This window comes from Diadema antillarum, unplaced genomic scaffold, assembly GCF_040938485.1.
Source record: "Diadema antillarum isolate AM-2024a unplaced genomic scaffold, OU_Dant_1.0 seq00000471_RagTag, whole genome shotgun sequence".
In the NCBI taxonomy this organism is placed as follows: Eukaryota; Metazoa; Echinodermata; class Echinoidea; order Diadematoida; family Diadematidae; genus Diadema; species Diadema antillarum.
Window position 1 is genome coordinate 84,212 of NW_027271439.1, and position 15,323 is coordinate 99,534.

The 15,323-nt window shown below is 37.6% G+C and overlaps 1 protein-coding gene across 1 annotated transcript; it reads left to right on the forward strand.

The window, feature by feature from the left end:
- The first annotated feature begins 259 nt into the window (after positions 1-259).
- Positions 260-14,418, forward strand: LOC139733310 (uncharacterized). Its single transcript, XM_071644147.1, has 3 exons — positions 260-995; positions 12,546-13,406; positions 13,567-14,418. Exons 1-2 carry the CDS (start codon positions 456-458, stop codon positions 13,404-13,406), a joined length of 1,401 nt encoding a protein of 466 aa, XP_071500248.1. The 5' UTR covers positions 260-455; the 3' UTR covers positions 13,567-14,418.
- Positions 14,419-15,323: the final 905 nt, after the last annotated feature.

Consider the following 15,323-nt stretch of genomic DNA (forward strand, 5'->3'; position numbering starts at 1 on the left):
CAAATAGAGTGATTTATAGGCGGGAGCATCGAGCTCAATCGCTGACTTTAATACGCAGTGCAAGTACGTCGAGCTTCGAAGTGGATGTTATGCACTCTGTGCGTTGTCACGTAGATAAAAGACTGAATAGTGGTGCTGCCTCAGTCATTCGAGCAGGTGGTAGAGAAAAACATGTCATTTACAGTTCGCGCTAGACCACGAAATGACATCCGAATAGGTCGTCAGTTAAGCGAACGCTGTAATCGGTCGCCAAGTTTTATCCAGATCTGAATATCGTCATACGATCAGAGAGACCTGAACAGTGTTTAGGATTCGGAAGTGGCTTGCATCTTTCGTGATAAGGCGCAGACTCACGCACTTGTGCATCACGTCAGCTTAGTCGGCGGAAATTTTACAGGAATTATTCAAAGTCCGCATTTTATGCGTTGGTCGACAGCTAAAGGAAAAGAGAGAAAATGGTCATGGTTGACAAGATGGAACCGTTGAGCCAAGAGTCGATTATACCTCTGGATGAAGTGCTTGGCGAGGCTGAGGCGAAGTTCGGCCCAATGCCTCCATGTATTCGATTCCTCCTTTTACCGCATGAGACGACAGGCAGTCCAACTCTCTCAGATCCTTGTCTTTTCGAGTCACCGGAGTCGACCAAAATGAAAGTTAATAATTCAAACAGACATTGCACGTCTGAAGAAGACGATGCTGAACTCGAGGATAGTAGGGGAGAAGGAGGCATCTGTAGTAGAGACGACTTAGTTGGTCCTCCTTCCGTGTCAAACAAGGACTACGAAGCCGACGTCAGTGTAAGTAGCCTAAACGACATCCTCATCGACTTGGATGATGAGCAAGACAGAAATACTCGACGCAGTCCTGACTCAGGTTGTTCAATGAGTGAGACCTCGGTCGAAGACAAAGTCTCTATCGCTTCAACTGCTTCTTCCTCCGACGAATATGGCTTGTCCAACTTATCGAAAAAGATTGAACGTCTCAGACAATCAATGGTGAGTTTTAGAAATCCCTCAACTGTAATGAATGTTCAGTTACCTGTTTATCTGTTTGACGTTTTTATAGGCGTGATTTTGTATAAACATCGAACTTTCTGGTGAAGTAGACAATCATAATGAAATCGGTTATACTGCAGCACACAAAACTAATTCCTAAGATGAATTTTCATACTGCAAACTTAAACTAACATAAAAATAATATGACTTTATTATGCATCTGTGTATCCTCTCTCCTAAAACAAGACATTCATGGCATATTTTGAGTCAGTCTTACTATTGCCTCCTTTTTTTGGGGGGGGGGTGTAATTTCATCATGAGTGAATGACTGTCTTTGTTAATCGTAATAAAGAAATGAAATACTGTCTAACCATTACAGAGGACAGCCTCAGAATACTCGTGTATATCTACTCTTATTCTCTTAATGAACGTGCAACATTTTAAGCTATGACTGTGTGTGACCGAAACGAAAAAGAAATCGTCCCTAACCTGCCTTGCATACCCATCGCTTGTGAAACATGAAATCACCGATATTTCCTCTCCTTTGCATAACATACGCCAATGCCTATAATAACACCTGAACTTTCTGAGGAAATACAGAACCGTTTTTCGTGACTAAATGGGGGATGGGGTGTCATCATCATCAAATCCATTTATAACTTTGGCAGTGTGACAATTTCTGATAAAATCTCAACGTCTATTCACATTTATTTTGACGATATTGTCGATTAAAAGTCAAGGACATTCCGAAAATCCCATGAAGACAAAGCTATCTATCAACTTATCTTATAAACATGACAGATACGATTGATTGTTGTTGCGTTTGCTTTTATTTATTTTTTCGGGACAAATTGTTTTTTTTTTTCTTGTAACCCATTGATTTGATATCTAAGTTGATGGTTTTCGAAATCACCAGCAAATCTAGTGTACACCTGCTATATTCATGAGCTGTGCATGGAAGACATTAAAAACTACTGATGTATGAAACATAATACACGCAAGACAAATGTGGACACCCAGATCTGGTGACAGAATTTCTCTGAAAAAGGAAGGAGGCAACAGTTGCAGTCAGTATATGAGTTATAGATTAAGTTTTGTTGGAACTATACTTTTCCGTGTAAAAGCTCTGAAAATTTGTGGTTTACGTATAGGCCCTACGTATGTAAAAGCCCTGCAAGCACTCACATTAGATGATACCCTCTATTATGCAATGGTCATGAAAGAAACAAATAAATCTTTTCAGCATATATGAGTACGGTATATCCATTTTGCATCCTATACAGCAAGTCTCCAAACAAAGCAAAAACTGTCATGGCCACGCCATTATTCTTATTCTGTGTCGAATATTTTCTCATCATAATTTCATTTGCAAATGTCAAACAATCTTTCCGCATTTTCAGAAAAATGAACCTCCTTAGTCTGCTTCGATATCTAAGTAAAGAATTTCTTAATCATGTCCGATTTCAGAGAAGCTGTAATGCTAAGATTGTATTTGCTGGAGTTTGATCTGCCGAATTCAGCTTGAACGTGACTGGCATGTCACTTTAACCATCGTTCATGGGACACTTTTGACCGTCAACGTGTTAGATATTATTGCAAAAACACGTTTAAGAATGAACTTCTAGTGAAATCTTCGCAAAGACTTGCAATCGAATTCCAATTTACCAGTCACAACGTTAACAATGGTTGCAAATGTTGACATTATTATTTCACTAGTGACACGTGTCACACTGATATCAAAATGTATAGTTATAAAAATTCCGGTCCTTTAACATTACAAATACAATCATATCATGTGTAACAGTTCGACTCACATTCACACGGGCGCGATTAAAATGAGGCTATGTCATTAGCTGGATTTCATCTGTTCCGGTTTGCGCTGTCGGTATAGCAATGCTGACAAGTCTGGTTTACATTATTATACAATATACCCCAATCCTTATTGTTTCCACCATCTCAGTAACCTTTCCGGCGAGAGACTGATGTATGGTGGTGCAAATTAGTGATCGCATAGCTCCATCAATGACAAAACCAGCAAGCCAGTATGTCCGCAGCATACAGCTTCTCCAGACCGAGGAACATGCCGGATACACCTTAAACTTTTGTTCACACATGCGTGTAGATTTGTTGAGCAGGTGTGGATCCGGTTGATTTCACACATATTAATTTTCTAATTGCATCTCCTCCCACATTGGACATATCGTTATGGAAATGCTGTTGATGTTATGTAAACAGATTATAATGTCAAATGCAGTTGTCTTTACCATATGCTGAAATGCATGTGAACATGATTACAATTTAATTTAAGGATTTAAGGTAGAAACTAGCCGGCCTATCATCATACGCTTTCGTAAAGTACGAGTAGCATCACGAACTGTTTGCGATATCTGCAGACCGTAAAAATGTATAGAGAAAGATTAGAAGTGAATTACACCGCTTGCTGCTTCTTTGTTGGCAAAGTCCTGTCATAGTTACACTTATTGGACACACCTTGTGACGCATACAACTATTATGGACAAACTTGGCTATTGAATTTTCTTCATTTAATGTATAATCCTATGGATAAGCAATCGACCATGCAGATACGTATAGATTCCAAATGTGTTACTTATCCTAAAATACCCAACTGATATGACGACGGAGAGGAGTGGTAGAACAGTATGAGGAAGAGCAGTAACGTGTATTTTACTATTTTATGTAGGGCCTACACTTATTGTTATCGTTGTCGATGTTGTAGTTATCACTATTATCCCCTTGTCACTGACTCTTGTTCATACCAAGCGTCTATGCCTCTAAGACGACAACGGTATACTATAGTGTCTGTAATCCATGGTCTTAACTCCCTTTGTCAAGACATCTTCCAGAACGCACGTCGTTGTGCGAATAAACAATTTATACAGTCTGAGTGATGTATTGAACAGAGATTACACAATATATGACTTCTGTCAACAGTGGTTGCGGAACTGATTCACCGAAATAATTTATGATAATAGACTGAGTTGTATTGACATAGAACAAACACGAGATGCATGAAAATAATTGAAGGTAGATAAGATAGCTAGTTCCTTTCAGCCTGTAGTGACTGATTAACCTTACTTGCACTGTTATGGTGACATTCCACAGTGAACTATAAGCTTATGCTACTATTATCATAGGATGACTGTATCTTTGAAGGACGGTATACTGACTCTTGAGTATTACAGTTGACACGAAGTCTTGGCGTCGCAGCATAGAGAGGGTGATGGGGTTACAATATATTTCTTCAATCTCTTCTTCTGTAGATCTTAGGTATTATTACACACTGCACACAGACACACACACACGCACATACACACACATTATAAACATAATATGTATGATAAATCATATAAATTATGTATATATACGTATATGGCTATCATACACATACAATATGTTTCCTATGTCATCATTACTGAGCTGCTATTTCCTTCCCTCGTGTCCCTTTTCGCCCCTCATTATGATTGCTCTAGGCAGCAGAGGTACAAGTTAATTACTTCGCCAGGATTCACCAAGCCTTCCTTGTATTTTCGTAATGATCAGCTTGCTGTATTGTTATCACGCTTGCTTACCATTCGCCGAAGAGGTGACTGATTGAAATAAGCAATGCAGAATTAAAGGGGACCTCCAGATGATTTTCAGACTTTTACATCTGAACAACTATAAATCAGCTAAACTGAGTACAGAGTTTCAGAATTTATAGTGATTGGGATGAGGAATGAGAATGTTTTCAAAATTTATAACAAATTGCAATGAACAAGGACGATGACATGGCAGCCTCACCATAAGAATGCATAAGTTGGGGCTCACGGAAGCAGAACAAAAGAAAAAGGCATGCAAAGATTCTTCACAGGTGAACTTGTTGAGCAAGTGGTATTGTGATGGAATTGCACTGCTACATTTCTGAAATATATGAGGCTCTAATGTCATCAACACTGTTCAGTGTAATTTGTTTGAGATTTTCAATTTATTGGTTTCTCTGCTCAAGGACCACAACAAATTCCAAGAATGTATACATGGAGCTGTTGATTTATGTACTATATAACATGATGTGAAATTATGAAAATCGTCCGGAATGTCCCTTTAACAACGGAGGCCCTTGTTCTCTCTTTTGTTTCTTTTTTTTCTTTGAAAACGTAAACACTGTGCAAATGATTGTGAGGTTTGCAATTCAATTCAATTTACGGAAGGGTATGCACGGAAATAGTGGGTATACAATATCTTATTGAGGAAGTCAGCAGGTATACTTTACTGGAGAATTTCCCGGATTTCATCGATTTAGTGAATGTTGATATATTTCCGTGTGCGCAAATTATTCTGTCACTGTTATTATGTGGGCAATGTCCGTTGCTCGAAATGGCATATATTATAAAGTGCAAAACCAGCAGACATAGTGTCCTTTGAAAACACAATCAAAGTCTCACTTGTAGGCATTCATTCGCTATTCTATTAAGCACATAGTGTACTTCCTCGTGTTATTTTGGTTGCATTCTCCTTTTCTTGCATAATTGTTGCAAGCTGTGTGAAAGGCAAAAAAAAAAAAGGTCCTTTATGAATTTTATGAATTGCGTGTATTCTATAAGCGACTTGACATTCCGTTAAAAAAAAACAACAACAGTATTTACAAAATGGCCGGTTGTGAATGTTCAAACAGTGGGTCAGAATTCACATCATGATTTCAATTTCCTGAAGTTAGTCCATGTTTCTGCATGGTCCGTATCAAATTGTAGTGCAGATCAATTGAAGAGCCCTGATGTTCTCGAAATAACCAAACAAACAATTTAGCAAACGTCTATAGACTGAATTGATATTTGACTTGTTGATCAGAGTTTTTATATAAGCGATGGTCGAAAGACGTAAATATGTCGTTATATCTATATACAATGGCGAACTTATGGAAGCTTCAGTTATTGTGCTGGGATATATAGCAAATGTAAACCCGATGCGAGATTGTTTTCATATTTGCCCAGACAATATACACCTGAACTGCGTTTAAAACATGGGGTTTCAATGATTTAAATCATTTAAGTTTTATTCTTATTCATAACGTAATATTTCGGAAAAAATTAACAATTACCACCTATGACAATGGATAAAGATCAAACATTTGAAATGTTATTGTCTTAAAAAGGACACACATATCGACAAGAGTACGCGTTATTCAATCCTTTGGTGCTTCATTTCTTTGTGCGTCCAACAAATATAATATTTCCCAAACTCGTACCAGTTGGGCATTATTAGTTAGTTCTAATGACCATTTCTCAATGTTGAATAGATTATGCAGGAAGAGATATCAATCTACTGAGGCACTGAAATTTGGAACGTAATTTTAAAAATTGTTCAACCCATATAAGAAAGAAAAAACACACAAGCAATGTTTAAAACGAATAAATTCATATAACGGATAACAATAGAAAAAACGCAATTAATTTGTTGAACATAATCCCTTTTGTTCCTTTTGGTTGTCTGGTGGGGAGGGGGGGGGGGGGGGTTCTAAGCGTCACTATAATGGAATCACTGTTCACTCACTGTCAATTTGAAATAATAAACGCATAATTGTATATAAGAGAACTACAACGTCGAGACGAAATGAGTCACAGGGAGATAAACCTCGAGGAAATGAAGTGTCCACATAACAGATTTTTCAGAACAAGAACTTTTAATAGGTTTCTCAGTCACTTAGTTTTCTTCTAGATGTTACCCTTCCAATGAATGTGTCCATCACTGTTGTTACTCAGACGAAAACTTCGTTGAGTAATACGTTGTAATAGGTGCGCCCTTATACCATGCTCACTGTGTCTTTCTCAGCTTAAAAACAAAGAGGCTAATTTTTATATGGCGTGCTTGTTGCAAATTTGTCGTATATATCAGTCTGAATATAACACTATCTCGGTAATTTGGTGCTCAGAGGGTAGAAATGACCCGTCGATAGAGACCACAGAGCAAAACAGAATCAAAATGGATGTACTTTGACGTGCAAACTATATACTTTGCACCAATAGAAATGACGAAACAAAATTAAACAAAGAAAAAGAACTGTAGGGCCTACTTGAAACGATGATAGTAACTTCTGAAATATCAGCGTAGTGGGCTGTATAAGAAAAAAAAAAACAAAAAACATGATGTGAACTATTATGAGATGTTTTGATGATTTGGGACGGAAATGCATGTGTGATCTGCGCTCTTGATGGTTTATGATAATTTCTATCTTCAATCTGTCAATGGGAAGTATTCCTACTCCTTGGAATTAAAACCTGCATACGTTGGGTGGTGACCCTATGTATGTAAGAGACGGAGAGGTGGAGGGAGAACACTAAACCCATGGTGCAATCTTCATTAAGAATGAAAGAATGAAAGCTATACAGCAGTTACGCAAATGTCATGGCATCAGACATGCACGTAAAGTTGTAGTTAGCAAGTATACTCCGAGTATAGCGTGTTGTAATTAGATGTTGAGAAGTTATTGGAGACGTGCTCTATTTTGAAGAAGGGGAGATAACTTAAATGTTGAGAGAACTGAGATGACGCAAATAAGACGAACTGAAGTCGATGAAGTCTGGTTATAGTGCTCTGATTTATTCTTGGGGCAATTCGCCCTCAGCAAGCAAACGTCCGAATGAAGATGATTTACATAAACGATGTTTGCATAGTTTATGTTCAAATTATCTACGACAACCAGTGAAATAAAAGGAATAGACGACTTCAGTGAAGTGGAGCTGTCTAATTCAATACATCAACAAATATATAAAGGAGAGCATAAGATGATAGAAGTAGGAGCAGATGATCACATCATAAGCCTGTCTGACCTCAACTAAAGAATCAGGTGAGGGATGGAATGAGTGAACACACCTGAACAGCTGCGAAAGAATGAAGGTTACAAAACTGCACAAGAGGGAAGGTATATATCTGAAGCTTTGGTCATGGGGTGACAATTTAAAGGGATCGTATAGTTTTGGTTGAGACCTAATTTCAGGTTTCTAATATTTTTTGGTGAGATAATGAGAAACCTCTTATGAAATATGAAAGAGCATGTAATTCTATGAGGAATTCAACGTTTATTTGATGAAAATTGGTTTTGAAATGGCTGAGATATCCAAAAAAGAGCGATTCTAATAAAGTGTGGGACCCACACTTTATTACGATCGCTTTGTTTTACTTTGTTTTTGGATGTTTCAGTCATTCCAAACCCGATATTCGTCAAATAAACTTTGAATTCCTCTTAAAATGGTATGCTCTGTACTATTTCATAAGTGTTTTCTTGATATCTCGCAAAAAGTTAAAAGCCCAATTCTCATCTCCACCAATACTGTACCATCCCTTTAATGTCATTAACTTAATTGAATTAATACCAGACTGCAATTGGGCAGTACTGAAAAGCAAACCAATGCAAATTAATACAATGTCTAGACAGACAACAAAGGGAAAGTAGACAAACAATACAACAAAGTAAACAACAACAAAATAACGGTCCTACAGGTAGGCCTATACATTGTATCATTATTCGTTCGAATATCAGCGTAATTGACGATTTTGTTTGCAATCTCAGCTATATAACTATAGCATGCATACTTTATCCTATAAGAAAACTATGCTGTATATTCACATTCATTAACAAAGACCAAAGTAACAGGTTACAATACACAAAGAAAGACACAGGCTTGTACAGGCTGTTTTACTGGGCCGACATTATTACCAAGCTCCCTTTACAACAGAGGCATATCACCTGTTCGCCAGCGTAAATGCATCATTAAATGGACGGAGCATTCTTCTCGTACAGGTGATTAATAATGTAGGTTCTCTCCGATGAAGTAAGCGTTCTGCTTATCAAATGGTATTTATTACTTTCATACATCCGGTCTGTCGTGTTAATCACATCACATAATAATGCCAATAACATGCACTGTTCAAGGGGATTTTAATAGGACTCAATTAAGAGTACGCTATATAGATATCGATCACCGTAATAACATGGAGACCTGTAGGATCCTACAATCAAATGTGGATATAATTAAATTAATTGTGAAGCGAGTGTTTAGCTTCCATACAATGCCCACAACGGTCACATGCACAGTGCGTTCAATGTTTTAACATTTTTCACCATTTTATATGACCATGATGACACTATGGTCCTTCATCCGGCAATAATGCTTATTCGTACGGTCATTTCACTGTTTAGATATGAAGAGTTTGTTCGCAAAAACTGATAAGTCCATATTTGCCAAATGGAGATATTTGCGATTAAAGGTCAAGAAAAATAAAGAGAATAATAAGAACATTTTTGCTTCTTTTGACCATAACTTCAAAAATGTACCTTTATATATAGTGATCAATATATCATTTAAAAGGTATTATTTTGTACTTTATGGCAGAGACCGTACTTCGAAATCTTCAAAAATAGACTTATCGGTTTTTGCGAACACTCTTCATAATAATCATGCTAATGAACGTATTATTGCCAGGTGTACACTATTGAACACTATGTATAATTTGTCTGCATGCTATATACATGTACATGTACTTTTAATCCGCTCTCCGAATATTTGGATGCAATACCAACCTTCAGTCGTAACCAGCGCTATTTTCCACGTAGTAGATTTTAGTATTGGTGTTGCTCTCAATGTTTATGTACAGGAAATTGTTGCCATGGCCTGTCTGCCACCCCCCTCCCCCCCTGAACAAAGACGGATCATCTTTACGAAAGCATATGCACTATGTTTAGCCCCTTGCAACTCAGTGTAGTATAAACCTAAGATAATATGCGACAGCTATATCATTGTTTATATCATACAACGATTATTCCTGTGAAGCGTTTTGATTTTCAAAGTCATGTGAAAAAAAAGAGTTTTTATAATTTTAGCGAGCATTTCGTCGAGTCATACTGTCTGAAAGAAAAGTTTTGTCTGCCGAGTGATTTCTAGATAAATTTTGCAGAATTCGAGGAGCTAGGCCCCATAAGCCAATCTGTGTTTCCGTGTTCCTGAATATGTGAGTATAAGCTTGTTTGAAAAGTCTGGAATGTATATCATTGTCTATTACACTGTTTATGAGATGCTATGGATGAAGTTAATGCAGGCATATATCCACAAGCGATTTCAAATAAAGGAGTGAGGTTATGACGTCAGTCATGATGCTGATAAATGGGTTTTGCAAACATCAATGCCATGATCAATTAGGTGTGACGTGATAAATGCGAGGCTCTCTTTCTCGATCTCTATCTCCAAACAGTTTGCTTCGTGTTTTACAAGGCATGAGTGTTGTCGCTTTATTAGACTCAAATCGATAACTGCAATTTCGTATAGCTCCTGAGATCCTATCTGCATTATAGCCGCCATTGGACGTTTCCTATCGAGAGACTATCCATCAATACAGAGAGGATGAAAGCTCATAAATTTGAACACTGTTATACGTGAATTGAATGCTTTTGGTCTTAGAGTAAGTAATAAAGTATTTTTTCTGCATGCTGTCATCCAGTGCCTATATAGCGACTGTAGATATCAATAATACAATGCTCACCAAGGTTTAAAATTTGTTGACGATGAGAACAAACACGTAGCCAAAGTTATATACAACGATTAGCATTTGACTCAAATTGAAAAGTTAACTAATTTATAGTCCAACTGGGGGATTTTTTTTTTCTAGCTCACATCAGGGAGGTGAGACGAAAAACCTCCCTGCTCACATGCATGCATGCATTCATCGAAGCGCATCGGTGCTTACGTTAAGAAATCCAAAATACGGAAAAGAAAATACCCCCAGCTATAGTCAGTGAATGAATGACATCAAGTATATACTCAGTATTCATCGAGGTTTATAAAGAATGATCGGGGTATCTGCGGGGGAGGGTCACAAAAAGGAACAAAAAATCTCGAATCATTTGTCGCATGATAAAATCTGATTGCACCGATTCCTGCTCTTGCTCGTTAAATGGGAACTGAGAAATGTTAGTTAATCACACCCACAGGCATATCTTTACAGGAGGATACAAATTGAGGTCAAAATACTTATTCAAGTCAATTTCAAACTACCTCGCACCTGAGTCGACGAAGACTTTACCCCAAAAACAACCACCTGAGGCGATTTGCCACGCTACTGAAGAATTGGGAATAAATATCGTACTTGTCATACAGCGCTACAGGTCCAGTCTTTCTCTACCTCCCCATCCCCAACTCTTCATAATATGCTGCACATTACCAATACGTAGTCTTCTATTAGCTGTAGTTAAACATGTATACACTCTAATGCATGTTGACTCACTGGGCAATTTGTGTTAAAGATGTTGTTATGTGATTTCAGCGGTCAGCTTGTATGCCTATTTTGTATTTCGCATATGACTATAATATTTTTTTTTCATTTTGATAAGGATAAGCTAATATACATTGTATACAATAATGTTAAAGATTTTAATGTGAATACCATTTAGTTTGCTATGTTGTTCAGTTACCAGTTAAGTCGTTTGTTTGAAAAAAAAAAGAAGATGTTCAACATGTCTTCAAACACCTGAAATTCTGGCGGTGGTGCTTGTGCTGTATCATTCTTTTTAACTTTTAACAGTTCATTATAGTATCATTATTTCTTTTGATACGTCGCGCGGCTCACCAGTCGGCGGTCGCCACCGGCACAGGAGTTCAGTGGCAACCACCCACTTCACATCCTTCGTCAAGACGTACATCGCATTTGCATTCTGCTGTACCAACACACTTACTGAACTCGTTGGGCTCACAAGGGAATCCCCCTGCCCTATCTAGACCACGCTATGTGGCAGTTTAAAATCTCAGCGGGGGTTATTGTGCCGCGAACGTGACGGGTGAAAGAAGGTCGCGCCTGATGTGGAACACTAAAAATGTGTTCGTTTGGACTCGCGAATGTTCATGTCAGAATGGCCATACTGGCAATTTCTTACCTACCTTTTCCTTGACAAGGCCATGTCTTGTGATTTAGATTTACATAGTATCTTGAGTCAGGCAAAATAAACAGAAAGAAAGGACTTTAACAAGGACTGATCATAGATATTCCATTATTTCTAGGTGCTGATTTAGCAACTGCGCCCTTTTCACCATCAGCAAAATTTGATAAGCAGTGTATAATAATGTAATTGTTATATTGTACTGTATTTCTATGATTTCTGATGTGGTTATCCACTTCGTTCACATGTTCGTTGAAAGCTTTGTATTATTTTGTTCTACCATTACAAGCCAAACGTTTTAGTAGATCTCTCCAATTCTAGCGTAATTATCAGATTGTACTATTTAAGTTCATAAAAAAGTACTGTCCTTTTTTTCGCTCTTAAATATTATATTATCTCATATGCCTGATGAAAAAAAAGATGTGTTTAGTTTGATGGGAATGAAATGAATTTCATTCCGTTATGACATTATCAAGTATGTTGACCAAATTACTATTGTAAGCTGTTAAGCCGTTCAGCCGTTAATTGCTATTTAAAGCCGAAGCTGTCACTGTTGACGTTGTTATTACTGTGACTATTCTGAAAAAAAAAAAATTGTTCAAATATGTTTATTTATTTCCATCTTGCAGGTCGAACTACGAGAGCAGGACGTAGAGCTTGCACGCAAACTTTTGACTGTCTACGACTACGTCGAAGAAACCAAATGGTTTCTCGAAAACTTCGAGGCGTGCGACCCCCGTCATTCCATTTGTTGTGTCATGACGCCATCAGAGCGACGGTTTTCTCAGAACATGCAGAAAAGAATGTCTGATTTTGGAATAACATACCTGAAAGGCATTCCCTCCTCCGCCGGGTTCAACACACCTTCTTGGATCGAGATGAACGAGGCTACACCAAAACGTCACAGCAGAAACATTTCAGACTGCTCCTTCAGTATCGACCAGCTGCGGCGAATCTGTCAGGAGAATAGCAACAACAACAACTGCCAGACTGACGTCCAAGACAGTGTCCAGAACGCGTCATCATCCTCGTTAAGAGACGAAATTTTAACGAACGTCTTAGAACTGCAAACTCATGCTGAGAATGGCAAACCCACACAAAATCAGGCTGATAATTGCCCGACGGTCAATAAAGGAAGAGAGTACTACGACCTCAACTGTCAAGGCCATGAGACACCCCTGTCCCTTGAAGTTGACAAGAAAACTGCACGTGAAATCAGCGTGACCTCTGAATGTGACAAAAAAAGTGACGACCACGGTCTTAGCCACGACCCCTGTAGTAGTACTGAACCACTGACCCCGACATCAATCTCTGTTTGTCCTACTTGTCCCTCAAAAATTTTACATGCTTCAACGTCACACTCGACCGAGCTCGTCACCGACAGCGACTGCAGTATTTATATCGTTGATGATGCCTGCGATGACAGTGCGATATCTCAGTTCGAGACTCATATGACATGGCTGCAGGAACAAGACGAAACACTACTTTAAGTGAAATCTAGTGTTTTAATGTTTTAATATATACGTATGATATATATATATTATATATATATATATATATATATATATATGTGTGTGTATATATATATATATATATATATATATATATATAATTATGTGCTTGTAACTTGAGCCCCCCCCCCATAAAAAGTTTTATTTTACTTCTCTGTTATGCAGATACTCCACTATTGTGTTTTATTTTATGTTTCTTATTCATATCTATATATGAGTTCTTAGAATCTTGAACTTGTATTACTATTTTTGTATAAACAAGAAACACATAGAATGAATATGACAAGATAATTTCGACAGTATATTACTAAAGGTGCAGTTGTAGGGTCTTCATTTCTGCCGGAGTATAGCCAAAGTCCTAATTAAAGAATATAGAGCTTGTCTGTTGATTAGGTATGGAAGTTGGTTCATAAAGTAACCGCTTCGTCGTTATTGCTAAGTAAGATGCATTCCGAGACATGCTTACGATTTCTATAGTGGACTGTTGCTCATTTCACTGGCAATGTCAAATAAGTAAACATTGCATAAAAAGATATTCTATCCTCCATTGATCGTTTTGTGCTGTTAGGTAAGCATGTAACTTACTGATTACATGAACTCACGTATGTCAACAGTGTCTACGTATAATGCGCACCCCTGTCCATAATGTGCATGATGTAATCCGAACTTCATGACGTTATAGAAATGTACAAAAGAGAATGGAAATCTCGGATATAGTTTTTAGACAAAAGATGGCACTAGTGATTAATCACTAGTATGTTAAAGTCTTTTGTGCTCTTTGTCATTTCGTGCCAGCCCCGTAGAACATCCAGCCACGCAGTATTGATAAACACAATATCAATGACGCTACTACTGCTGGCATTTGCTGACAAATCGCGTAAGACAGACATCGTAACGAAAATAAAGACAATAAATCAAAAACGCATTATTTTCTTTGAAATCAAATCATAGGTTGAATGGATATTGTCTTCGTGCGCCTCGGAATGCTGCACTGAGGCCTAAATGTTGCTTTGATCACGTGACGGCCATGTCACTTGCAAATTGCTACGTCATAATATATCTTATTACATCGTACATTGGTGTACTATGCATAGAATTTGCATTTTTCTCAATGTCATGGAATGACAGGTTTCTGTCCATTTTTTAAAGAGGTCATTCACATCATTTTGTTGTAGCACATCCGACAGAAATTGGTTTATCTGTACGAATGAAAGGAAATCAGTATTACGTCATTTTTATCTTTATAACGAAGTAAATAAGAATGAGAACATAAAAGAAAATAAGACGGCGAGCGAATACTCTTGTACATGGGTTAGTCTTCAATTTGTCGAAACTGGCTTTTACAACAACAATTTAATTCAAGGCATTTTATTCGCTGAACAGACTTCAACTGAGAATAATAGTAATCATTGTTATACGATATACGATCCGATGTATAGTGCCCTGTGGCATGCTCATGTCTGACTTAGCTAATACTTTCTGTGCATACTCTTTATATTGGAATGGGGAGACGGGGATGTGAAGTTTCCTCTCCACCCCCTCCCCAGAATTTTCAAACCCTGAATTTTCTTTAGCCTTAGATGTATAAGATATTGAAATCATTTGATCTGTAAATTAAAAAAGCACTCGACAAGTTTAGATATTTTTTTCTCACCATCATGGTGTGAAAATACGCATGCCATTATCGTATGTATTAAATTCTGTCACCACTCCATTCACTGTCGAATTCACTTTGACATGACCCGGTGAGCGCTATACATCTCCACTTATAAGGATTACACTGTGAAGACATACACGCGTATACCATGATTTAGACATTCATATTTTCCCAACAAGAATTATTTCTCTTACTTTCTTATTGAAAATCGTCAAATGTTCCACCTGAACTTAGAACGC

Bases quoted from the DNA above. Each gene is read 5' to 3' on its own strand.
- LOC139733310 (XM_071644147.1), top strand. From the start codon at position 456: ATGGTCATGGTTGACAAGATGGAACCGTTGAGCCAAGAGTCGATTATA. The intron at 996-12,545 runs GTGAGTTTTAGA...TCCATCTTGCAG, and splicing joins AACGTCTCAGACAATCAATG to GTCGAACTACGAGAGCAGGA.